This window comes from Pleurodeles waltl, chromosome 4_2, assembly GCF_031143425.1.
Source record: "Pleurodeles waltl isolate 20211129_DDA chromosome 4_2, aPleWal1.hap1.20221129, whole genome shotgun sequence".
In the NCBI taxonomy this organism is placed as follows: Eukaryota; Metazoa; Chordata; class Amphibia; order Caudata; family Salamandridae; genus Pleurodeles; species Pleurodeles waltl.
In genome coordinates, this window is record NC_090443.1 from 688,011,022 (window position 1) to 688,038,262 (window position 27,241).

Consider the following 27,241-nt stretch of genomic DNA (forward strand, 5'->3'; position numbering starts at 1 on the left):
AATGCGCACTCTGCAGCAGCAAGCCTCATTCAAGTTATATCTGGAGGGAAAAAAGCAAGAGGTTCTTTTTTGAAAATATTGGAACCCAGCTACTATAAAATTGTTATGTTTCACCATTGAGATGGCCCATAAAATCTGTTTTCTCATGTGTGGCAAAACAGGCCTGGATCGGAATAACCTTGATACACGGCTCTGGCGCTGCCCCATGTTCCCTTCGGTTTTTTGTGATCACCATTGTTGGGTTTTTCCGAGAGAGCAGGGATATGTAAAATTTGTGATCTGGATGCTGGGGGTCAGTTTTGCTGCTGTTTAGATTTACAACAGGCGTATGGTCTAGAAAATAATTCTTTTTTTTAAATCTCTACAAATTACGGCCTTCTTCCTGAAATTAGACAATGGTTTAATATCATTAAACAAGTGTGGTCTTAATTCTGGGGGTATGGTGAAACTAGGGTCCTTTTACAGGCCACTCATTAAATTTGATTTTGATGGTATTGACACACAAGGCATGAAATGGGCAAAAACGCCTCACACTACCTCCGTTAATACCCTCTTTAGGATGTCTTTGAGTCTGGGAAAGAAGGCTTCACTTTCTGCTCAGCTAAAAAGCGAACATTATAAGACCCTGTCCAATATATATATTATACCCCCAGAAGCTTCATAGCTGGGAGGAATGATCAGACTCAAACTGCTCTCTGTGGATGCCATTCATATGTTTTATTCCTATATAAAGTTGGATCCTTCCAAAGACACAATAGCAGAGTTTCTCTGTAGAATTTTAAATGATCAAATCAGGATCATGCCTCGGGTGATGCTTTTAGGGACAGTTCCTCCGCACTCTTAAGGACAAGCGGACGCTATGCCCGATATTTGTAGCAGTGGCGGTTGCTCACATCTGCATCAAAGGGACCTGATTGAACCAGGAACTCCCCTTTTTCCATCAGTGGCTGTCTCAGTTATTGTCAATGTATCATTTAGAAAATACATTCTCTAACTGTTGTTTGGCCACCTGTTATGAACTCAGTAAATGTATTGCAGTCTGTGTTCTCATTTTTTTTATACTCTTACATTATCTACGGATTTTGTTAGTTATTCGCTTTGTTGTATAGATGAAATAATCAAGCCTGATTTTGGATTAATGATGAATTATTCTATGACATTGAAGGTGCTTTTTTTTAGTTAGTGACTTTATATAACTTGAATGAATTGACAAAACTCTTTCGGATCATTGGTGGTGAACTATGGAAGTTGGACGTGCATATTGTCATTGTATATTTAATATAAGTCTTATTTCTTTTTTTATTTCCTCTTTCATAAAAAACAATAAAAGGAGGAGGTCAGGCCTTGAGCAGCAGGTGCCCCCTTAGAAGTGGGGAAAGCTTCTGGAGTGTTCCCCCTTCAAGGGTGTCTGAAGTTAACTGCCTCCCTGCCCTGGTTCTAGTCTGTCTGGGGGCACAATAGGCTAGTGTGAAGTCCTTTGTGAGTGTTGGGGGTCAGTACCTTTTGAAGTTCAGTATAGTAGGTGATAACTCGGTTCAGCCCTTCACCATCAAGCCATCCTGCCAATGCCCAGACCCTCTATTGTGATTCTGCCTGGTTTAGCCTACTGCCAGCGACAGGAATGGATCCAACCAAGGTCAATAGGAGTCCCCACGCAAGACCTTCCATTGTCCTTGGTTTGATCCTTTCCTGTCACTGACACTAGGATCAGGCACACAAAAGGTGCAGCACTTTTATCGGCAGAAGTAGGGCAATGCTGGATAGCAGGAATTTTGTGGATTCCAGCAGTTTCCATTGCATAAATGTGAGGAAGATGTGTGTTATTTGCCAATGTTTGAGGTTTGCAAGGGATTCTCAGTAACACAACCTGATGAGAGCCATACAAGTCACCCCATCCTGGATTCCTCTACATGTTTTGTTTACAAAAGAGCACAGATTTTCTAGGTTTCCCTCAATGCCAACTGAGCTAGGGCCCAAAAACCACAATTAGTCACTTTGCAAAAAATTGGACAATTTTGCGTGGAAAAATGTGATGTATCCATGTTGCAGTTTGGGCCATTTCCTGTTGCTGCCTCTAGACCTACCCACACAAGTGAGGTACAATTTTTTTCGGGAGACTTAGGGTAATACAGAATAGCAGAACAAGTGTTATTGTATTTCTCTGCATTTTCTCCTTCCAAATGTAAGACAATGTGTCAGAAAGAAGTAATTTTGAGAAATCTAATCTAATTCACATGCTAGTATGGCTATCCACAGATTCAGAGATGTGCAAATAACCCCTGCTTCTGAAAACTCCATATTTTGTGCCCAGTGTGGAAATACTTTGATACCTATTTTTCACAATTTATATTTTGCCATCTAAATTGTCTACACCGGGTACACAATGAAGAACCATTGAAAGGTGCAGATCAGTTATTCGTTTTGGGTACCTCCCATTCTTGGAAAACCCACAAACCCTATATATCCCCACGAACAGAAGGGTCTAGCAGATGTAATGGGATATATATTATGTAACTCCGTCATTGAAAAAAATATTGAAAATTAGTAGGAAAAAAACAGGCATTTTCGATAAGTTTTATTTGTAACTTAGCACAAACTGGAATGAGGTTGAAAGCACAAAAAATAGAAAACATGGGTTATCTCCCATAAAAAAAGCCAAAACTGTTAAAGAAAAAAAGGTTTTCTGAATCTATTCTGCCTGTTCCTGAAAGCTGGAAAGATGGTGATTTTTAGCACCGCAAACCTTTTGTTGATGCCATTTGCAGGGGACAAACAGACATGTTCTTGTGCAGCAGCTTTTTTCCGGCCCCCTCCACCCCCAAAAAAAGAACAAAAATAGCTATATTTTGCCTAATTTCTCAGTCCCCTCTCGGGGAATCCATAAACCATAGGTACTTGTTAGAATCACCAGGATAGCCGAGAAAAAAAAGGACACACATTTGGCGCTTATGTGGACGAAAAGTAATCGAGGCCTAAGCACAAACTACACCAAATAGCCGAAAAAAGAGGCTTAGCATTGGGGCTGGGTGAAGGGGGGAAAGCCTAGCAACGAAAAGCTTAAATGGAAATGAAATGTTTATTGCAAGTGACCTTACTCAGACTGTAGTTAGTCACAAAGATCCACCATCCTGTTCATAGGCAAACTAACCTACCCATAATTTTAGCTTATGTGGCACCTCCATTTTCTTATTGGAAGCATATTTCGCAAAAAGATAAAGAAAACAGGCTTCCAAATAAATTTAACCACCATATGCTCATAAATAAAAATGTTCGAACTGAAGATGTTTCACTCTAGTGAAGTTTAAATAACAGCCTTTCATTTGTTCGTTTTACACTTACTTTTAATGCAGGTGCCAAGAAGAAATCATCACTCCCAGAAGCGCATGAATTACAGGTCATTTTGACAAAAAAGCTTAACGGCAAACGCGCACATCTCCAACACTTACATGCTTTTCAAAAATAGCTTAACCCAAAAAAAAAAATTCAACGAACCTGAACACCAGTGCAATCGTTATCTTTTATTTTAGATAAAATGGGACATATTCAAGAATATTTTTCATAAAAATCTTTTTAATACTTGAATGTTTGCATGTGATAAAATCTGCAACAAAATAGGCATGACTCTATGATACATTGATTTAAACTGATGTTTTAGTCATTTTATTTGTACTTTTCGTAGAACTGTATATTGACTTTTATGGCCTGACTTGACTGACAGAGTTATGACGCTAGTGGGTGAAAACTTGAAACAAATAATGTGTTAATAGATATGGTATGAAGAGATAAATGACACCTTCAGAGTGTGATTCTGCTTAAACAATACACACCCATTTTCTGTCCTCAAATGAGAAATCGACTGGTAGATCTCAGCAATTTATGGCAGGGTTTTCCTTGCAGGGCTCACTTAGTAAACAAGCATTGGCGATGCCAATATGCAATTTGCACTCAGAGGCACACCAATGAACTCCTCAGTCACACAGGAACACCTCTAACCCTCTATTATCACAGGCATTCTGCACACCCCCTGCACTTGTTCCGACCCACCCTCCCACTTTGAAATTGCTGAGGTCCATACTGTCTCCCTACGTTGCTCAGGCCCATCTTCTCCTCTTGTGCTCAGACTGTCAATTTCCCTGCACCCACATGGAGGCAACACCCACTCTGTCCTCACCCCTGCTCATCTCTCACCCTGGCCTCACACGACTCCACCCACTTACTGCAAACTCCCTATCCCTATTTGTGGATTCTTACATATTTTTATTTATTTGCAGCTCTTAAACATTGGTGTAGCAGTTTTATAGGAGGTGTCCACAACAGAAAACAAACAATATCCCTGAAACAAATAAAAATCAACTTGTTTGCAGAATCTTTCTGGCACATAGGCAAAATAATGTGAATATATAAAGTGTTTATGAAAGCATGTGAAGCAGGGAGCAATCCCACACTGTTTGGCTGGGGTACCAGCGTAGCAAGGAAAGAAATCTAAAACAATCAACAAAATCACAGTAGTTCTCTGTGAGACAAATGAGTTCTGTGGGAAGAAAAAGTCGATGGTTTAATGGTGAATGAAAGCGTGAGAGATCGATTACTGTAGAAAAATAGGTAAGTAATAAAAATGCTCAGTAGAAAATTAAAATGATTCACTGGGTACTGAAAAACATTGGCTCTGAATGTTCACCGAGCATTCAGAAAGAAAGTCCTTGCACATAGTGTAAAGCATCTCCCAAAATATGAGATGTTAAGCTGTATGAAATCTACTAATATAGTACCTTTTTATGCGCTTTCAATAAAAATAAAAAAAATGAATTCAATATGTTTAGAGTGGTACTTAAAAATATCCAAGAAACAGAAGTAGATAAAGATCCAAGCCCCTAAAAGCAGTTCTGAATAAATGAATAAAGGAAAACCATATCAGTACCAGTTTGTTTCAGTGGTATTCTGAATACGTGTAGTTCCTGGGTACCCCACCTACCTCCCAGAACCACAAGCCACATGAAGATTTTGGGTTGTCACCAACATAGTTGCCAAGGGTTTAGATTGGTATGTGTGATATTTTCATAATTTCAGTGTAACTATGAGTGATATTTCAACGACTATGAGTGACATTTTCTTGTGAGCAAAATCAAGCAATGAAGGCGATGGAAACGTATACATATCAGATATTACATCTGTTTGAGCAATGAGAACTCTGCTTTCATCTGCATTCTTTCACTGTTAGCCACGTGATCCCTCTTTTTCTCCACATCTTTCTGAAATCCTTTATGTGCATGTCTTTCGTCATCTCTTTCCTCATCCTCAGTTGTTTTGGGATGCGTCGTGCTGCTGCATGCACTACTTGTATGACCCCGTTCACCCACACACACTCTTTCCTCACCTGTAAACAGTTTTCTTTTCGTGTAATCAATATTTTGACATCTGTGCGTTACTCCTTCACGCACTTTCATATAAAATAGAAATCACAATTGGCAGATAGGTGAACATCTCTCTGCATTGAGGCCAAGGGTTGGATAGTCCAAACACCTTTATTTGACCCACCTACAGGCACTGTGGGAAGCTTTGTATGCCTTCAGCTCTCTATCATGCCCCATAATAAGTACTGACCCATCAGCTTTAACTAACCCAGACACTTATAACCAACTATCAGAGTGCACTTCGAAGAGTCATATCTCTTTTATGAAAACACTACTACAAAAACACCATATCATCGAAAATGAAAGTACCTTTAGGACATGTAAGATAAAATTTAATATGTTTTTAAGGGTTTGGATTTTTGATAATGCATCTCTCAGAGGTACCTGTATGGCCGTGAAATAGAAGTTAAAAAAAAAGTTGCCAAGAGCAAATTGATGCATGTTCACTTCTCTAGCACACCAACCGCAGTGCTGTGCGGTGAGAGTGGCATGGGTTTGTCTCAAACGTGGGAGTGCGCCATTATGGCTCCTTTACCTTGAGTCAACCCATGTCTCTAGTCCTTTCCTGATAAGAGGTTTGGACAGCAGCTTCAGTGTAGGGTGGCAGGTCCCAGCAAATCAAATCAAATCAAATCATTAACATTTATAAAGCGCGCTACTCACCCGTGCGGGTCTCCAGGCGCTAGGGGAAAGGGGGGGGGTTACTGCTGCTCGAAAAGCCAGGTTTTTAGGAGTCTCCGGAATGCGGAGTGGCCCTGGGTGGTCCTGAGGCTGGTGGGGAGGGAGTTCCAGGTCTTTGCTGCCAGGAAGGAGAAAGACCTCCCACCCGCCGTGGCGCGGCGGATGCGAGGGAGGGCAGCGAGCGCGAGGCCAGAGGAACGGAGGAGGCGGGTGGGGACGTAGAAGCTGAGGCGTCGGTTGAGGTATTCTGGTCCCTTGTTGTGGAGGGCTTTGTGTGCGTGGGTGAGAAGTCGAAAGGTGATCCTTTTGCTGACTGGGAGCCAATGCAGGTGTCTGAGGTGTGCGGAGATGTGGCTGTTGCGGGGTACGTCTAGGATGAGGCGGGCCGAGGCGTTTTGAATGCGTTGCAGGCGATTTTGGAGTTTGGCGGTGGTCCCAGCGTAGAGGGTGTTGCCGTAGTCCAGGCGGCTCGTGACGAGGGCGTGGGTCACGGTTTTTCTAGTGTCGGCGGGGATCCAGCGGAAGATCTTGCGGAGGGTGAGGAAGCAGGCGGAGGACACGGCGTTGACTTGCTTGGTCATGGTGAGAAGGGGGTCCAGGATGAAGCCGAGGTTGCGGGCGTGGTCTGTGGGGGTCGGTGCGGTGCCGAGGGCCGTGGGCCACCAGGAGTCGTCCCAGGCGGACGGGGTGTTGCCGAGGATGAGGACTTCCATTTTGTCAGAGTTCAGCTTTAGGCGGCTGAGCCTCATCCAATCTGAGACGTCCTTCATCCCCTCTTGTAGGTTGGTCTTGGCGCTGGCGGGGTCCTTGGTGAGGGAGAGTATAAGTTGGGTGTCGTCGGCGTAGGAGGTGATGATGATGTTGTGCTTGCGTACGATGTTGGCGAGGGGGCTCATGTAGACATTGAAGAGTGTCGGGCTGAGCGATGAGCCTTGAGGTACGCTGCAGATGATCTCGGTGGGGTCTGAGCGAAACGGTGGGAGGTAAACTCTTTGGGAACGGTTTGAGAGGAAGGAGGCGATCCAGTCCAGGGCCTGGCCTTGGATCCCGGTGGAGCGGAGGCGGTTGATTAGGGTGCGGTGACAGACGGTGTCGAAGGCAGCCGAGAGGTCGAGGAGGATGAGGGCGACTGTTTCACTGTTGTCCATCAGGGTTCTGATGTCGTCTGTGACTGAGATGAGGGCGGTTTCCGTGCTGTGGTTGGTTCGGAATCCGGTTTGTGAAGGGTTGAGCAGGTTGTTGTTTTCCAGGAAGGTGGTCAGCTGTTTGTTGACGGTCTTCTCTATTACCTTGGCTGGGAAAGGCAGGAGAGAGATGGGGCGGAAGTTTTTCAGGTCGCTCGGGTCAGCCGTAGGTTTCTTTAGGAGGGCGTTGACTTCGGCGTGTTTCCAGCATTCGGGGAAGGTAGCAGAAGAAAAAGAAGAGTTGATGACGGCCTGGAGGTGCGGGGCGATGATGTCGTCTGCTTTATTAAAGATGAAGTGAGGGCAGGGGTCCGAAGGGGCGCCGGAGTGGATAGAGTTCATGATGGATTTGGTTTCTTCAGTGTTGATGTGGGTCCAGTTGTTGAGGGTGAAGGCCGGAGGTGCGGGTTCGGTGATGTTTGGTTGGGTGTCCGAAGCTGTCGTAGAGGTCGCTGATCTTGCGATGGAAGAAGGTGGCGAGGATTCGCACAAATCCTGTGAGGGCGTGACGGCGTTGGGGTTGGAGAACTCCTTGACGATGCTGAAAAGTTCTCTGCTGTTGTGGCTGTTTTTGTCCAGTCTGTCGGTGAAAAAGTTCCTTTTGGCAGCGCGGATCAGGTGGTGGTGTTCGCGGGTAGCGTTCTTGAGGGCGGTCATGTTGTCAGCGGTGTGGTCCTTGCGCCAGGCCTTCTCGAGGGTGCGACAAGTTTTCTTTGATTCTTTGAGGGTGTCAGAGAACCAGAGAGGTTTTTTGGTGTTGGTCTGTCGATGCGTGCGTTTGAGGGGAGCAAGGTTGTCTGCGCAGTTAGAGATCCAGTTTGTGAGGCTGAGGGCTGCGTCGTTGGGGTCGGTGGTGAGGGTGGGTTGGTTGGCGGCAAGTGCGGAGAAGAGTTGCTCTTTGGGGATCTTGTTCCACTGTCGACGAGGGATGGGTTGAGTGCGGAGGTGGCGGGTCTCGCGTCGGAATGTGAAGTGGACACAGCAGAGGTGATCTGTCTGATAACTGTCCAGGAGATAGCGCTGTGTGTCCTGCAATATACATGCACAGCAGCCTATAGGATCACTTGGGTAACGTGAGCACGAGCAGCATGAAAAACATTACGGAATTTAAACGGTATATTTTGACAAATGCAAATTGTGGAGTGCAATATAAAGTAAACGTGGCATTTTTGCAGGCTTAGGTTACCTAGAGGCCGGTTGTTGCTGGTGCATTCAGTTATGTTCGGGAGCTGGTTGCAAACATGACGGGCACAGTCTGACTTGCTTTCTCATCTGGAATCCAGTGGGTGTGGATGGGCCACCCGACGCCACTCATGTCACTAACCAGATTGGATAAATAAACTGTAGTGGCACCAGATCTATCACGTGAGGCTGGATGGGGTCGTCTCTTAATAGAGGCACAGATTGGGGGGGGGAGCGCCAGAGCACAGTTCGTTTTTGCAGCACAGTCATGAAACAAAGTTTCTGGTTTAAGTCTTAGACTTTGTAGGGGTCACCATGACAGCCAGTGAGTGCCTCAGCTGCAGTATATTAAGCTTTATGTAGATCAGGAATTGCCCACGCAGGCTGCTTGTATTCAGCCACAGAGCATCTCTCATTATCCCCCAGTGTGTAGGGTAGCTATGTAAATGCGTGACTAATGCATTTTAGTGCAGTGATGCAGTCACCAGCGCTAAATTGCGTTAGTCTCACCCCTGATGGGTGGCACTTGGCAGGGATGCAACAAACTGTGAACACAACACATTTTAATCTCTTCCTAATTCTTAAATTTTCTTTTTTAAATGAAAAAAGTTGTCGATTTGGTTGGATTTGGGACTTTTTATGTTGAGGTGATATAAAAAAGTTATATTTTTTTTCTAGGGTGTTTAACCAGCAATTCAACTCGTGACTGGCATAAGAAGAATTCAACCTTTTTTAAGCTAGAATTTTACAGGTAAATTGAGAAATTTAATTTAGACGGACTCTCAGTTTAGTTAGAGAAAAAAACAACGAATTTATTTTGCTTTCCCTTAGGCTTATACATGTTGAAATCTTTTTCAAGCTGAAAGGTATCGCTCTTCAAACAATTCGTGCTCGTGAATTACCAGATTGTTATGTTTTTCATAACACAGTAAGTTCATTTTTATTGTCTTTCTAGAAAAATAATAAATGTGTATAAAAATGTAATGAGCTGCAGGGTTTTTTGACGTCACTACACAGATCGACCTAGGTGATGGAATGCTTTGGACAGAAAGGATAACATTATACAAATTAAGCAGAAATAATAAACAATTCAGTAAAATACACAGCTGAAATTAATTTGGCATGTTGCCAGAACTGTAATGACTAGAGAACTACTGGCTTGCCTCTGGATTCTTAGTGAATCGCAAAGTGAGCTATTAGCTTACAAAAGTTTTTCCATACATCGAGGACTAAATCGAAACCTTGCATTTGTAATTTCATGTTGGCAGGACTGATCTTATTTTCACAGACTTCTTTGGTTTAGGCTGTAATGAATCTTTAAAATTGTTATTTAATTTAGTATTGACATATGTAAGATTACCATTTCCATATAATTTCTCATGCGGAGATCCGTTCTGTTTGTAACTACATTTCCAGAGCCTGAGGTACATCCAATTAGCTAATGCTAAATGGCTCTGAAAAGAACTGCCAGGTTCCAGGTAGAGGAAATACTTCCTGGGTCAAAGGGAAGGAGAGTGCTAGAGCTCTTAGCAGAGTAACAACTCTGCCCAAATAGGCATCAGTGGGATCTCTGACTGCAAGCCCTTTACCACAGTGGACTCTTTAGAGGTCTTAGTTGCAGAACCCCTAGTTGAAACCCACATTTTGCAACAGACGTGGGGAATATCTGTGCTCTTTGGTTGGAAAACATCACATCACAACTCTTATACGCATTGATACATAGGACAGATGCTAAAACCTTCTGCCCTCAACTATACCTGCTTCAAAATGTGAAGGCATTCCTTCATTGTGATGACTTCATAATAGATGTCCATGTGCTGATCCGGTCTAACCTCAACTGAGGCAATTCTGTTTTGGACAGCATCTGAGTGGCTAATGTGACATTAGCAAGAAGCACTCTGAGCTGCAGCATGGCTAACAAATGTCTTTAGAACTCTTCTACAATAATGCCAAAACTCTGAGACTTCCACTGGCCATCTCTGCCATCTGCATCATCTTCAAAACTTGCTAACTCATCTACAGAAAAGCAAGGGATCAAGATGTCTGTAAGGCTATGAGGAACACACAGTTACCAGAGTATAGTCCATTAAGTGCTTGAAGGAACAGACCGTGTACCAGTCGTTCAGCTGTATTCCCAGGGTGTGAAAGTCTATCCCAGTTGAAATCTAGGACTTACCATTCCTCCTCCTCTTCAAATAAAAGCCCCAGCAACACTCTAATTTAGGAAAGAGTTGAAGAATCACATCTTTAAAGAACACTGCAAGAACAGTACATTAACTGTCCACTACTCAGGTTCCTCCCGTATTACTCACTGACTTTAGACATGTTTTTGACCATGTACAGCTCGCCGCTGCCTTATGGCTAGGTGTGCTTTATAGAAATACCATATAAATAAGCGTACATAACAGTTAACAGGTGTAAACCGGTCCAGTGTGGACTGTGCTCTATGATGGTGGGACATACCTGCAACTTTTTCCTTTAATGATCATTGTTGCCTGAGCCTAGTCCTGATGATCTGTTATGGATAACAAGTTGGAGCTCATGGGCCACTGGGCAGAGTAGAGGAGAACAGAACAATGAACTGGCAGTGGGTCAAATTTAGGTGGTCACTCCAACTCACAGATTCGCCAGGTTTGTTCCAATTCAGGAAAAAATAGCAGATTGGTGGCAAAGAGAGGTGGTGGGCTTCTTTGTTTGTGCTTGAAGGGTCCTCATTCCACAGAGAGGTGTCGATTAACAGGGTCCAGATAACAGTACTGCCCTCCACCTACCCTGGCCTGGAGATCCTTCCATATCCTGCTAAGAGCATTTGAATTTGGCTCCTCAATTTGATTTGCATCACAGGATATTTTGAAGTACAAAAACTCAGGAGCCCTTCCCTCAGCAGCTCCCTTACCCAAATTATTTCCATGTTCTGATTACAAACAGTGGCAGCTGTTGGACGGGAGCCCTCGCTCAAGGATATCTTCTTTCTTATACAAGAGCTCAAGTCTGAACCTCAGAATCAATTTGTTGAGATCAAAAATTGCAGTGCTAAGATGCAGGCATAGGTTAATAAAATATCATGGCAGATTAACCAAATTGCTGAATGAATTAAAGAGTTTGTGCAGAGGACTGCAGAGAATAAGGATTCAGTCACTCAGCTGGTGGGCCATGTCAGTGTGCTCCGTGCGGAGCTGCGCACTATACATTCTAAAGTTGAGGTGCTTCAAAATAGACAATGCCATAGTAATCTGCATATTCTGGGGGTTCAGGAGAACCTGGAAGGTAGTGACCCAAGGAAGTTTGTGATGGAGCTTTTTCGGAAAACCTTTCCAGAACTTTCAGAATGGGACTAGGACTCCCAGATTTGGCTCATCCCTTGCCACCTTGGGTTGATAATACCGCCTACTTCTCAGCAAAGTAGCCTTGTCCAATTTTGATTAATGTAGAAAAGTTTATTTTGTGGTGAGAGAGATACTCTAGGGCCAAGTTCTCCACTGCAATAACTGTTGAGTCTGTTAAGCTTTTTTCTGAGGTCTGACATTTGTTCTTCCACTGCTCAATACAGCTGGAAATGTAAGAAGCTACTTATGCCCTTAAGAAAACTAGGGATGATGGTGTTTCTTCAGGAACCGACTCGCCTCAAGGTGATCAGATTTGGCAACACCTATGGTTGGTCATGAGGAGGGTGAGAACTCCTATCTCACTGGTCTGGAAAATCTAATCCAGAGGAAGCCTCCTACACCTCTCTAAGCAAGGGGCACAGGAAGTTATACTTGAGGGGCCTTTTGATGGGCCTGCTGATAGGTTCAGACCCACTGAAGAAGTCTATGTTGATCCCAAAGTGTAGAGGAGGGTGGGGTATATCTGAGGTTTATGATGTTATTTTGAAGTCCCATGCCACACTCTATATTTTTCTAAACTGGGGAACTTTTGGTGTAATTCAACCATTTGTGCTTCATAGAAATTCCTTGTAGCGTAAGAGCAATTTCTGTTTTGTACGTCTCTCTATTCTATTGGCCGTACTGGCCATTCTCTCTAGTTAGTGTAAGTGGATGATCTTGGGTTATTTGGAGTGGGTAGCCCTTATACCAGGGATTGGGGAGGGACGGTCTATGCCAAATCTTCCACAGTGGGTTTTTGAGCGATCATTTCCCCTAGGGTGGACCCTCTTTTGGGTTGAGAGAGATGTTTGGGGGAGGGGGGATTGGGGTTTGGGCCTAGTATGTGGTGAGGGGGGCTGGCAAGGGTAAAAATCAAGAGGTGGACCAGTTTAATATTTTCATATACATAGGAGGACATCTTTTTATCGAGTGTTCAACTGAGTATGTTTAGGTTCAATCTATGGTTCTGATCTGACAGGGTAGGACACTTTTTCTATATCTCAATTGATAACGGCTCTCAAGTTCATGAGCTGGATACTTAGAGGATTAAATAGCCCTCTTCAGAGATTGCTAGTTAAAGAGACTGTAACCTTTTTCAAACTGCAAACTTCTCTGCCTCACTGAGTTGCACGTTGCATTTAAGGATCCGTAAACCCTTTGTCAGCTTGGCTTTCTCCCATGGTGGGGATAACTAACCAAAATGTCTCAACTATGGGCACTGCTCTTATCTTCAGCCCTCCCTCTTTGTCAAGATAATTAGAATGGTACAAATTAGAAATGGGTGTTGCTCATTGTACAGATAGAAGTCTATTCCATTTGCTTCACAACATGTTGTGTATGTCCCAAATCAAGATGATCCTTCAGATTTTGACACAATTATGCAGGAGCTCCTGACTTGGGCAGGTTTGCAGTTGTCAGGATTTTTTAATTGTGTTCTTGATTATAAAATTGACACAACAAATGTCTGAGCAGCTCCCCAAATTAATGAAGTGTTACAAGCAATTGGTGTGCTGATGAGAGTGCACGGGCTGGTGATGTTTGGTACACATTTAAAACTGGGTGCCCTGGGTATACTTATTTTTCACATGCCCATAATCATTATTCGCACATCGATTATAGTCTTCCTCTGCCCGGTCTTAATTATAACTGTGAGTTAGAAGTCGGTTCATTTCTGACCATAATCCCATTATTCTTTCTTTTAGAACTGGGCAGATACCAGCAAGAATGACCCAATGGTAGTTTGAATATATTGGACATAACCTGGGTTCCACCTCTATTTCAGTGGTATGGGATGCCGTAAAAGTATATGTTAGGGCAATGACTAAAATATGTGGCCAAATTTAATCGCAGATTACGGGCTAGAGAAGAGGAGGATACTGAGGAATTGGCATAACTAGAAAGAGGATGCTGCTTTGATCCTTTCCAAAGATCCTGATGAATAGGGCTGTTTTTTTTTTTTTTTTTTTTTTTTTTTTTTTTGGAATGATAGAGTGCCAAAGCAAGATGTATATTGCAGGAAAAAGCTGAGGCTACTGCTTTTATGTGGAAAGGGGGGACGATTATTAGTATGAAGAATCGACCAGCAAGATTTTTTGTTTCAAAAGTAAGGGTAAAGCTTGGGTCCAAGATTAAATTCCTTCTAAGTTTTATATGCTCTTTGCAGTTGCTTTGGTTATTCTTTTTGTCCTAACCTTCCACAATGTTGACCTAGGGTAAGCAACTGCTGAATCATCGCTGCAAAAAGTTATTCTAAGGTTATCACAGCAGCATGGATTTGTCCCAAGCAGGAATACTACTATTCACACTGATATGGTGATATTCTTTATTGATGCAGCAAATCTTCATTTCTCTGCTGGCATGATCATCCTCGATGCTGAGAAGGCATTTGGTAGGATTCCTGGCCTAAACTCTGGGAGGCTATGGTGAGAATGGGATTTGGAGTAAAAAAAATGTCATTGAGTCCATACTTTGTGTCAAAAAGCCCATGAAAGGGTAACTGTTAACGGAAACATTTCTCAGCCTTTTCAGATCTGAGGCTCCACATATGGCTGTCCTCTTTCACTGTTACTTTTTGAAATTTTCTAGGAACCTTTCTTATCCTACATTGCTAATCATGAGCTTCTGTCGTCCTTTGTTGCTAACGATGTCAAGTTACAAGTGACTGCCTATGCAGATGACGTGGCAGTATTTTCAGTCGACGTTATTTCTGACAACGCCATAATTGAACAGGAGGCATTTGAATTTGGTAAGGTGTCTGGATGCAAGGTGAATAAAAATAAGATAGATTATATTGAATAATCCTAATGCCGCTTTTAATGTTTGTGTTACTCCTTCTGCAATTTATTTGGGTATTGAAATATCAGCTATCATGCAAGAAGTCCTTAAACCCAATTATGAGATTCCTCTATCAAAAACTATTTCTTGATTACAATTCTCGAATCATTTACCCTTATATATTATTGGGCGGTGTAATATTATTCAAATGAATGTATTGCCGAAGTTCTTATATTTGTTTCATGCTATACCAATTGTCTTCCCCAAATCCCTTCTTCAAGCGGCTGGATTCTGCTATTAGGAACTTTCTTTGGGGCTACCAATCGGCCATAAAATTGTTGAAAACAACACAGGAAGAGATTGGTTAGTCTCTACCAAATTTTCAACAGTATTTTTGGGCTGCCCTCGGAGAACGTATTCACTATTTGGTCTCCGATATTGGCGACCATAATATCCTGTTTATATATGAAATTGACTTCTGGCCCAAAGCTTGCGCCTGTTTTAGTAGATGCGATCCAAACTATTTTAAGAGAGTTCGATTCAAGGTAATCCCTGCTGCCCAGTCTATTTGGACAAATTGGGGCCAGAAATATGAGATTGATCAAATGTATTTATTTATATATACAGGTATGTAGAAATAACACTCTCCTGCCTATTTTTTATGATTTTGTCTTTCAGCTATGGGGTTCATTTGACCTGAAAACTATTGGTCAGTTCTTACCAGACAGTTCAGTTCATTCCTTTGCTGTTCTATGTAACAGTTCTCTCTCTCGCCTAAAAGCTTTTTCAAGTATCTTCCGATATGGGATTATCTTCATTGGCGGGCTATTTGTAGATCCGATGAACATAAATAACTGGATTTAATCTGCAAAGGGGCAGACCAAGTTAATATCCGATGGTTATATACTTGCTTCAATCAGTTTAGGAATCATGACTTGGTGATTTTGGCAGTAAAATGGTCTGATCTGTTGGGGTAAGTCATTGATGGTACCAAGTCGACCCAGGCCTTTGCTTTGTCTGCAACATTTTTTATATTGGCCAGACTTAAGATGAAAGACTATTGCTATTCTTTGCGATAACATTGAGGGAGTGAGAAAGTGGGTAGGGCTGCAGGGGGAGCTGTCAAGTGCCGTAAGTGCGGTCTGACAACGGCAAATATCATTCATATGTTCGCAAGCTGCCCTCAAATTCGAGTCCATTGGATGGATATTTACCAGTGTCTCTCTCAGAAACTCTGGTTTCAGGTGAAATTCGGTACTCTGAATATCATGCTCTCTTTAGAATTGAAGATGCTTCAAAGCTGTATGTCATTGCCTGCCTTATTTTTCTCTATCATTGATTAGGCATTATTATGTACTTGAATTGGCTGTGCTGAAAATGAAAGGGGTTGGGGAAATATTTGGGGACCACTTTGTCCTGGGGTCTAAAGAAGAATCTTATATTGTGTCTTGAGTTTTTTAAATTTTTTATTTTTTTTATTTTAAAGAACCGTTGGTTCGGGTATGATCTATAGTAGGCTCGAGGTATTTTAACGATGTCTTTTCTTTTACTTATAACCTGATACTTGTACTTTTTTGTTCTTCCTGTAATAAATTTTTAAAGAAAGGGTGATGGCTGATTAGCCTTGAGTGTTGAGTGGGCCCAGTTCCTAATGCTTCCCTATGCGACCCCTTGTGTCTGAAGAAACCATTTCCCACTGCAGCAAATGGCCAATGACTCAGTTTTTTTTTTTTTTTTTTTAAACTTCAGGAGCTTTGTATTTAGGATTTCGCAATTTTGAACACCCCAGGTACAGACATCAATTTCTGCTGCGCTTTGTGATTTACACCACTTTTGTGATTTGAGCCAATGTGTGTAAATCATTTTTTCCAATTACTTGATAAATCTCAAAGTTGTACACAGAATAAAAAAATACAACTGCCAGCATACGTTCTATTTCATGTTAGTAAAATGGTTTATCCTACTGAATAAGTCGGGTTAATTTATTTAACGACCATCCAGCACAAGTTTCCCACTGAACTGTTGCGTTTTCACCAGCTGTAATCTTTATGGAACATTATTTATATCTCCTTATTGTCTGTGCTATTAACCACGCCCAAGAAATAACACTGCACGTGTTCGCCCCTGCTTCCTAAGACTACTTGGTGGTCCCTTCTCATCTCGAGTTGACGTCATTGCTGCCTGTTTATGATCTTATAGATAGACGTTAACGCAGTGTTATCTATGAGGTGGCACTTAGTGAACAATCTTCCGTTTCTTTCCAGATTCTCTTTGATAATCAAGCCCACAGCGGTAAAATCAAAATATATTTTGATAGCGATGCTTATATTCAAGACTGCAAAGACTGGCATGTGTCTGGATCAAGTAAGTCCTGTTTCTTAACATACTAGCATTGCCGTATTATTTCTGCATAGCTCATCATTAGACAATAGATATAATGTCACAATGCCGTTCTTTGTTTTACAGACCCTTAAGGGAAACCGTAGATACCTAGAGTTCGTTGGGATAGAGCTTAATTATAAGTAATGCAATGTATGCAATTGTAAAAGAAGGAAACCCGGGTCAAACTGCTTCGAAATGTCCCCAGTGTTTTTTTATGGTCTGACTTGACAGCACAGTTGTCACCAACCAATTATGCGGGAACACCAGATAGAGGATCTGCCCACATATTGGGAGGCAGGTGTACATGTTTTGATTGGGCAGAAGTTGTGTGCTTCCACAAAAAAGTACTTTCTCTCCACACAGCTGTGATCATTTTGTTTCTTTATCTAGCTGCCTGATGTTGAACGTTCAAGGGCACACACATGCTATTAAATTGTCCTACATGACTGGATAATTTATGGTGTTTTCCTTTAGCAGCAGCACAAATGGGAGGAAGACCGGTGTTAACCTACATGGATTTTTAGGTCTTGCTTCTCAGTGAAAGTGTCATGTGACCTTTTAACCTACACCAATATTATTTTACAGTTCTTTGCTTCTACACACCCATCCATTCCCACACTAGCTGCATCTAATACAGCATATTACCATACACTATTCTTTTAAAACCAGATCTATTGGCATTGCCAATACATATTCACATTATGTCAGCTAGCAGCGTGTGTCACATGAGATTGGAGGGCCAAGCAAGCCTTGAGCCCCGCTCAGGCCAGGTGTCTGGCTCAGTTCTTGTCTCATGGGGACATGCAGGCCAAAATAGAACCAGGGCATTCGCCTTAGGCACTGCCCTTTCATAAGCAGATCCGAAAGCAGAACATATAAATTAAGGTCTGTCCGCACTGCCCTGCACGTCCCATGTGTCTCGTAATATGAGAGCACGCATTGCGGATTTCTGAGCTCACAATGTTTTGCTAAATTGTTTAATTCACGTCATTGAGGTGTTGAGCTGCTCCAAATCTTAGTCTGTTTTTGAAGCTGGAGGGCAGTTGATAACATAAGTGACCTGCCATCATTTGGCATAACACTTAACGTTTTTTCCAGAAAGACTTGTGTATACAGTGTCCGATTGTTTATTTTTATTTATTTCTAAACTGTTCTTCTCGCTTTTCTAACATAATAGTGATTATTAAGAGGCAGCCACTACTGCATTGTACACACAGTTTGCAGATAAGGTCAAGTAACCCTCAACCAAAGTTGATATATTCAGTTTGTGTAGTCCCACCACGCATCCCAGGTTGTATGATATTTTCACGGGCTGTATAAACTGATTTCTCATCGGCTGCACAAATGTCCATTTTCTTTATCCACTCTGACTGTTGAGGAGTACATTGCTATCTAACAACTAGCAATGCCTCATTTTGTCACTAGTAAGCCAGTGGCTATTGAGCTTTTGAGGCCTACTTGTTCTACCCCAGATTCTCCAATGCCCAGTATTGCTTGTTTTGGATTCAGAGTCTGTGTGTAGCCTGCAAGCTTACTCAGTGTATCATGTATTATGGTCCTGTGTCAGGCTATGTGAGGGCAGCTCCATATCATGTGATAGAAGCCCCTGCCTTCCATGTTCCATCTCTGGCAGTGGTTCTTTGGCTTCTGTCCAATGCGCCACTGTTTGTTTAGGTCATAGCAGACTCTAGAAGTATTTGAATTGTATTAAACTGAGCTTGGCCGATATGGCTAGGCATCTAGCTGCAATCTTGGTTTCTTGTCATTCTTCATCCATCATTGAGCCACAGTCTTGCTGCCTGTGGTCCCTGAGCTGCGTGTAGGGGTTGGGGCATTGCCCACCAATGAACCGTAGCTACGGCATGCCCTTTTCTCTCCTAGGCCTTCTATAGTGACCTTGAGTTCAAGCGGGTTAAACTTGGGTACTTGTTGTAGGAGGGGGCTGTTTTTTTGTCAGGGAGTGCGATGGCTGTAACTAACGAAGGAATTCGGTTTTATGAAATTGAAATTCTTTGGATAGTTCTGCGAATAACATAATGTGTGTAATTAACTTTAGGTCTCCTATTTAGTGATGCCGATTTGGTCCCAGCCCCCGAATCCTTGCAGGGCAGCTACTTGGGTAGCCATGATCCGTGCCACCAAGGTGTTGTGTTAGTGATAGTCTTGTGCTATACTTGAGAGTGTTGTCAGCAAGTCAAGGAGATTTGAGTGGGATCTGGCAGTCTTCTAGGTACCAATAAGCAATAGGGTATGTCATCTAGTCCCCATGCCTATAAGGAGGGATGTTCCAGACGGTATGTTGGGTCATCCGGATCTCTGAGTATCCAGTCATTGAAGACCGCTAGCTATTATGGCTAGTAGTATAACCAAATATCTGGAATACCCAGACCCTCATCATATGGAGTATGTGTATGTTTCGCCATCAGGACCTGTGGTCCTACCTCTGCCCATAGAAAGGCAGTAAGGAATGTAATTCTTGTGATTAAATATTGTAGGGATGGGGAGCTTGACCCAGACCACAACTTTTTGTATGCATAAGTTAAAAGCAGGGTAGCAATGTTGCAATCCCAGGATAATTGCTTATTTTTGGAGAAGTGTACCTCAAGTATTTGACGGGTACTTCTGTTTGTGGGATTTGCCAGGCTGTCTCACTGGTGGTGCAAGGTCCTGCTATTGGTACGTATTGAAATTACTTGTAATTTACCTGCAGGCCATAACATTTGCCATAGATTTGCAAGATGTCTGACAGCCTGGGGATTGATTGGTCCAGCTTCCGCACGTATACTAGCAAGTCCTCTACATAAAGCAAAACATTTTCTTTGAGTAGGGTGCCCCAGTAAATACCAGAGAACAGTACATCGTGGCACATCCATTGCTCCAAAGGCTCGACCACAACTAGCATAAACAGGAGGGGACAGGGACAGAGTGGGCAGCCCTGTCTGATTACTCTTTCAATAGGGAAAAGAGTAAGACAGCACTCCATTTACTCAGGCCCTTGGTTGGTTACAGCATTCTGACTAAATGGGGCCAAGGTTCATAAAGTGGAAGATGTGGAACATGAAGGGCAGATGGACTGAATCAAATGCTTTTTCAAAATTCGATGAGCACCTCGCATATTGTCTTCTGCGGTTCCCTTTCCCTGGCTAGGATCAATTGTAGGTGTTAAATACAATGCCAGGTCCCCTGTTTTGGCACAAAGCCGTTCCAATCTGGTCTAACAAGGGAGTGGTTGACTTGTATTATTCCTGTGGCCAAGAGTTTTGCTCATATTTTTGCTTCTTTTGATTAATGAAATCGGTCAGTATGAGGTGGAGTATGCGGGATCTTTCATGGTTTTATGAATGACTTCAATAGTAAGAGCCTCTTAAGTCCTGTGGCAGGAGGTCCTTTTCTGCTGCTTCCTCAAACATATTGAGGAGAAGTGGTGTCAGCAAAGAGGCATAACACTTGAAGAATTAAGATGGATACCCATTTGGGCCTGGAGTCTTGCCAGAGTTCATGGAGACCATGACATTTTGGAGTTCCTCATGCGTAATTAGTATCTACACTGTAGGGTGCCTTATCAGAATGACTGCCGATGCCTATAAGTCTTTCTGTTTTGTCTGTGTCAAACGCAAGATAGAGAAAAGTTTATTTGGAGTGAACCGCTTAAAGCACATCAATAAATCAATCAGGACTTGTAAAGCGCTGCTAGTCACTCAACATATTATCCAGGCGCTTGCAGGTCCTCGAGGCTCATTCGAACAGCCAGGTCTTGAGGGTCCTTCAGAATTCCGGAAGTGAGGTGAGGGTCTGGAGTTGCATGGGGATGCTGAACGTGAAACAGGAGAAAAAGCAAGGCAAAAGGAGAGAAAATGAAGGATAAAGCAAGGAGAAGGAACACAAAAAAATTGTGGAAACACAGAGAAAGCAGTGAAAACAAGAGCAAAGCCAGGAGAAGTCACACAAAAAACTGGGTAAAAGGAGAAAGCAATGAGAATGAGGGAAAAGCAAGAAGGCGGCAGTGAGAATGAAGAAAAAGCAGGGAGAAGGCACACAAAAGACAAGGAATAAGCAAGGAGAAAGCAGTGAAAACAAGGGAAAAGCAAGAAGACGCATGAAAAATGGGAGAAAAGCAAAGAGAAAGCATTAAGAACGAAGGAAAACCGAGAGGAGGCACTCAAACTGGGGAAAAAAGCAAGGAGAAGACAGGAGCAAGAGTGATGCAGCAACACAGGGAGAGCTGAGAATGGGACCCACGGTGCACAAAATTGTTATGTCTTAAATACATCAAAAGATAAAATCATAAAAATATCAAATATGTACACTTTAAGGTCATCAAATAGTGACCTAGTACAGTGGTTCCCAACCTTTTGACCTCTTTAACAGTACTTTAACCCGGGGACCACCACTAAATGCATATTGGAGTCCGGGAACCCCATAAACCCCACCCCCAATAGTGAATCATTGGCGAAAGCTGGGGACCTAATCTATCAATATTATTACATTTTCTAAGCAGTCACAGACCCCCTGAGGAGGCTTTGCGGACCCCCAGGGGTCCCCAGACCACAGATTGGGAACCACTGCCCTAGTATAAACAAATTGAATAAAACACTCAGTCAATTCAGAAATCAGTTACAGAGTTGATTATTTTCCTCTTAATGTTCCACATACACAGTAAATATTTTGACACTAATGATAATGAGTTTGCCTGTGTCAGTCTTTAATACTTTTAGGGTATCTTCACACTGTTCTATCCGTATGGATTGGGGCTATCAATTTATTTCGAACATTGGCATATGCTTTACAGAAAAACAGTAAATGTGCATCAGATTCAGTCTCCACTTTGCATACTGGACCCCTATCCTTAGCGATAAGAGTTTTGAACCATGCAACAGTGACTATTAGTTAATAAAATTCTGTGTTTAAATTTAATATGTAAGTGTTAAGTGGTGGAACATAATCCAGAAACGGTTCAAAAGTAAATGTACATTTAAAATCCTAAAAAATGGTCAATATAGCTGCCAGTCTTCTATTTCTTTAGTTCCCCCTCCATTGGATGGGCCCAAAATATTTTTTATAATTTACATGGTGACTACGAAGGATTCTCTTGTGGACAGCCTTAGTTTATGACCTAAATCCAGATGGAATGGAAAATGGAAGCACACTGGAACATGGAAATCAATGCCTTTTAAGAATGTATTTTTTGCTTTAGTTAGATTAAAACATTTTATTATGCTCCCATAGTTTCACTCTGCATAGGGCGGTACCAAAAGCCTTCACAATATTATTTCGAGAGTTAGCAGGACAACTCCAGTTGTTCTCCCCTTAAGGTTTTCATTGCTCTAGCACGTTCACGTTTAACTAGCTGTGGCGCTCAAGATATGTTGTGGGTTAGCTCAAGCCCTAAAATACTCGAATCCTGTGACATGCTCATTCTCCACGGCTTACAATTTTAATGTGTTCTTGCAGATCTTGTATGGGGTTGGGGCCCTATTCTTTGTTTTAGAAAAGTTTACTTCCATCCTTCTTTCATTCAAAGGCCCACAAACTGATTAACTGCTACAAGTCCAAGGGAGTCTTGGAGATTAACCTCTTCTGTGCCTTGGACGAGATGATCTCGTCCAAGGCTACAGTTCCCCTGTGCCTTGGACGAGATCATCTCGTCCATGGCACAGGGGAACTTGGGGGCGCGCTAGCGCGCCCCCCGTGCACCCCCCTCCCCCCCCCCAAGTCGGGGATGGAAGGGGAAGACCTTCCCCTTCCACCCCCGACCCCCCCCCACCCCCCCTGTGACGTCAGCGCGCGCGCGCGCGCTGATGTGTCACAGGGGCCTCCCTCGTCGCGCTGGAAGCTCTGCTTCCAGCGCGATTGAAAAAGAAATGCAAAAGCATTTCTTTTTCAATCACTTGGGAGGCCCGGAGGGGCTTCAAAGGGAAGGAAAAGTATTTCCTTCCCTTTGAAGTCCCTCCGAGGGTTTCAAAAGCCGGATTGCTTGCAATCCGGTTTTTGAAACCCCACTAGACACCAGGGATTTTTTTTTTTTTCGTAGAAATTGACAAAAGGGAGCGACCCCTTGGGCAAGGGTCGCTCCCAGGGGGGGCATTTTTTTGAAAAGGCCTTTTCTGCCCCCCCTGGGGGCAGATCGGCCTTATTAGGCCGATCTGCCCCCAGGGGGGGCAGAAACCTCTAGGCACCAGGGACCTCTTTTTTTTTTTTTTTTTTTTTTTTTTTCATTTTTTTTTTATTGAGGTGGGGAGCGACCCCTTAGGCAAGGGTCGTTCCCCTTGGGGGAAAATTATATTTTGGCCATTTCTGCCCCCCTTGGGGGCAGATTGGCCTATTTTGATGAGGCCAATCTGCCCCCAAGGGGGGTAGAAACCACTAGACACCAGGGATTTTTTTTTTTTTTTATGGTTATTGACAAAAGGGAGCGACCCCTTGGGCAAGGGTCGCTCCCAGGGGGGCATATTTTCGGGAAGGCCTTTTCTGCCCCCCCTAGGGGCAGATCGGCCTACTATTAGGCCGATCTGCCCCCAGGGGGGGCAGAAACCTCTAGGCACCAGGGACCATTTTTTTTTTTTTTTTTCATTTTTTTTTTTTTTGGTGGGGAGTGACCCCTTAGGCAAGGGTCGCTCCCCTTGGGGGAAAATTATATTTTGCCCATTTCTGCCCCCCTTGGGGGCAGATTGGCCTATTTTGATGAGGCCAATCTGCCCCCAAGGGGGGTAGAAACCACTAGACACCAGGGAGTTTTTTCTTTGCGTGAATTTCACGCAAAGGGAGCGACCACTTAGGCAAGGGTCGCTCCCTGGGGGGGAGGGGAATTTATTTTAGGCCATTTCTGCCCCCCCTGGGGGCAGATCGGCCTATTATTAGGCCGATCTGCCCCCAGGGGGGGAAGAAACCTCTAGGCGCCAGGGCAAATTTTTTTTTGGTGTTTTTTTTTTTGGTTCTTTTTTTTTTTTTAGAGATGGGGAGCGACCCATCAGGCAAGGGTCGCTCCCCTGGGGGGCAAATTGTATTTAGACCATTTCTGCCCCCCTGGGGGCAGATTGGCCAATTTTAGGTCAATCTGCCCCCAAGGGGGCAGAAACCACTAGGCACCGGGGATTTGTTTTTTGGCGCCAATGTCACGCAGGGGGAGCGACCCCGTAGGCAAGGGTCGCTCCCGGGGGGGGGGGGGGGGGGGGTTGGGGGGGCAAATTTATTTTAGGCCATTTCTGCCCCCCCGGGGGACAGATCGGCCTATTATTAGGCCGAACTGCCCCCGGGGGGGGGGCAGAACACTCTAGGCACCAGGGCAATTTTTTTTTTGTGTTTTTTTTTTTTTGTTGTTTCTTTTTTTAGAGATGGGGAGCGACCCATCAGGCAAGGGTCGCACCCCTGGGGGGGCAAATTATATTTAGACCATTTCTGCCCCCCTGGGGGCAGATTGGCCAATTTTAGGTCAATCTGCCCCCAAGGGGGCAGAAACCACTAGGCACCGGGGATTTGTTTTTTGGCGCCAATCTCACGCAGGGGGAGCGACCCCGTAGGCAAGGGTCGCTCCCGGGGGGGGGGGTGGGGGTTGGGGGGGCAAATTTATTTTAGGCCATTTCTGCCCCCCCGGGGGACAGATCGGCCTATTATTAGGCCGAACTGCCCCCGGGGGGGGGGGGCAGAACACTCTAGGCGCCAGGGCAATTTTTTTTTTGTGTTTTTTTTTTTTTGTTGTTTCTTTTTTTAGAGATGGGGAGCGACCCATCAGGCAAGGGTCGCTCCCCTGGGGGGGCAAATTGTATTTAGACCATTTCTGCCCCCCTGGGGGCAGATTGGCCAATTTTAGGTCAATCTGCCCCCAAGGGGGCAGAAACCACTAGGCACCGGGGATTTGTTTTTTGGCGCCAATGTCACGCAGGGGGAGCGACCCTGTAGGCAAGGGTCGCTCCCGGGGGGGGGGGGGGGTGGGGGGGGCAAATTTATTTTAGGCCATTTCTGCCCCCCCGGGGGACAGATCGGCCTATTATTAGGCCGAACTGCCCCCGGGGGGGGGGGGGGGGCAGAACACTCTAGGCACCAGGGCAATTTTTTTTTTGTGTTTTTTTTTTTTTGTTGTTTCTTTTTTTAGAGATGGGGAGCGACCCATCAGGCAAGGGTCGCTCCCCTGGGGGGGCAAATTGTATTTAGACCATTTCTGCCCCCCTGGGGGCAGATTTGTCAATTTTAGGTCAATCTGCCCCAAGGGGGCAGAAACCACTAGGCACCGGGGATTTGTTTTTTGGCGCCAATGTCACGCAGGGGGAGCGACCCTGTAGGCAAGGGTCGCTCCCGGGGGGGGGGGGGTGGGGGGGGCAAATTTATTTTAGGCCATTTCTGCCCCCCCGGGGGACAGATCGGCCTATTATTAGGCCGAACTGCCCCCGGGGGGGGGGGGGGGGCAGAACACTCTAGGCACCAGGGCAATTTTTTTTTTGTGTTTTTTTTTTTTTTGTTGTTTCTTTTTTTAGAGATGGGGAGCGACCCATCAGGCAAGGGTCGCTCCCCTGGGGGGGCAAATTGTATTTAGACCATTTCTGCCCCCCTGGGGGCAGATTTGTCAATTTTAGGTCAATCTGCCCCCAAGGGGACAGAAACCACTAGGCACCGGGGATTTGTTTTTTGGCGCCAATGTCACGCAGGGGGAGCGACCCCGTAGGCAAGGGTCGCTCCCGGGGGGGGGGTGGGTGTTGGGGGGGCAAATTTATTTTAGGCCATTTCTGCCCCCCCGGGGGGCAGATCGGCCTATTATTAGGCCGATCTGCCCCCCGGGGGGGGGGGGGCAGAAACCTCTAGGCGCCAGGGGAATTTTTCATTTTTTTCTTTTTTTTTTTCTTTGTTTTTTTTTTTTTAGAGATGGGGAGCGACCCATCAGGCAAAAGTCGCTCCCCTGAGGGACAAATTGTATTTAGGCCATTTCTGCCCCCCTTGGGGGCAGATTGGCTGATTTTAGGTCAACCTGCCCCCAAGGGGGCAGAAACCACTAGGCACCGGGGATTTGTTTTTTGGTGCCAATGTCACGCAGGGGGAGCGACCCCGTAGGCAAGGGTCGCTCCCGACGGGGGAGGGTGGGGGTTGGGGGGGCAAATTTATTTTAGGGCATTTCTGCCCCCCCCCCCCCCCCCCCCCCCTGGGGCCGGCTGAGCTACAGGCCAAACACCACAGGTAGGCACCTTGCAAAAAACACCTCTGTTTTCTGTGAAAAATATGTTGTGTCCACGTTGTGTTTTGGGCCATTTCCTTTTGTGGGCGCTAGGCCTACCCACAGAAGTGATGTACCATTTTTATCGAGAGACTTAGGGGAACGCTGGGTGGAAGGAAATTTGTGGCTCCTCTCAGATTCCAGAACTTTCTGTCACCGAAATGAGAGGAAAAAGTGTTTTTTGGGCCAAATTTTGATGTTTGCAAAGGATTCTGGGTAACATAACCTGGTCAGAGCCCCGCAAGTCACCCCATCTTGGATTCCCCTGGGTTTCTAGTTTTCAAAAATGCACTGGTTTGCTAGGTTTCCTCAGGTGTCGGCTGAGCTACAGGCCAAAATCCACAGGTAGGCACTGCTTTTTATAAAAAAATGTGATGTGTCCACGTTGTGTTTTGGGCCCTTTCCTTTCGTGGGCGCTAGTCCTACCCACACAAGTGAGGTATCATTTTTATCGGGAGACTTGGGGGAACGCTGGGTAGAAGGAAATTTGTGGCTCCTCTCAGATTCCAGAACTTTCTGCCACAGAAATGTGAGTAACATGTGTATTTTTAGCCAAATTTTGAGGTTTGCAAAGGATTCTGGGTAACAGAACCTGGTCCGAGCCCCGCAAGTCACCCCTCCTTGGATTCCCCTAGGTCTCTAGTTTTCAGAAATGCACAGGTTTGGTAGGTTTCCCTAGGTGCCGGCTGAGCTAGAGGCCAAAATCTACAGGTAGGCACTTCGCAAAAAACACCTCTGTTTTTTTCCAAAATTTAGGATGTGTCCACGTTGCGCTTTGGGGTGTTTCCTGTCGCCGGCGCTAGGCCTACCCACGCAAGTGAGGTATCATTTTTATCGGGAGACTTGGGGGAACGCTGGGTGGAAGGAAATTTGTAGCTCCTCTCAGATTCCAGAACTTTCTGCCACAGAAATGTGAGGGACATGTGTTTTTTTAGCCAAATTTTGAGGTTTGCAAAGGATTCTGGGTAACAGAACCTGGTCCGAGCCCCGCAAGTCACCCCTCCTTGGATTCCCCTAGGTCTCTAGTTTTCAGAAATGCACAGGTTTGGTAGGTTTCCCTAG

At 44.4% G+C, this 27,241-nt stretch overlaps 1 protein-coding gene across 1 annotated transcript in view; it reads left to right on the top strand.

Annotated features, from left to right (window-relative positions):
- Nucleotides 1-27,241, top strand: part of MCOLN2 (mucolipin TRP cation channel 2) — a 278,993-nt gene that overhangs the window by 98,639 nt on the left and 153,113 nt on the right. The window contains exons 5-7 of the mRNA XM_069232279.1: nucleotides 9,137-9,209; nucleotides 9,290-9,386; nucleotides 16,863-16,962. Coding sequence (XP_069088380.1) covers nucleotides 9,137-9,209; nucleotides 9,290-9,386; nucleotides 16,863-16,962 — 270 coding nt within the window. The remainder of the gene's footprint in view (nucleotides 1-9,136; nucleotides 9,210-9,289; nucleotides 9,387-16,862; nucleotides 16,963-27,241) is intronic.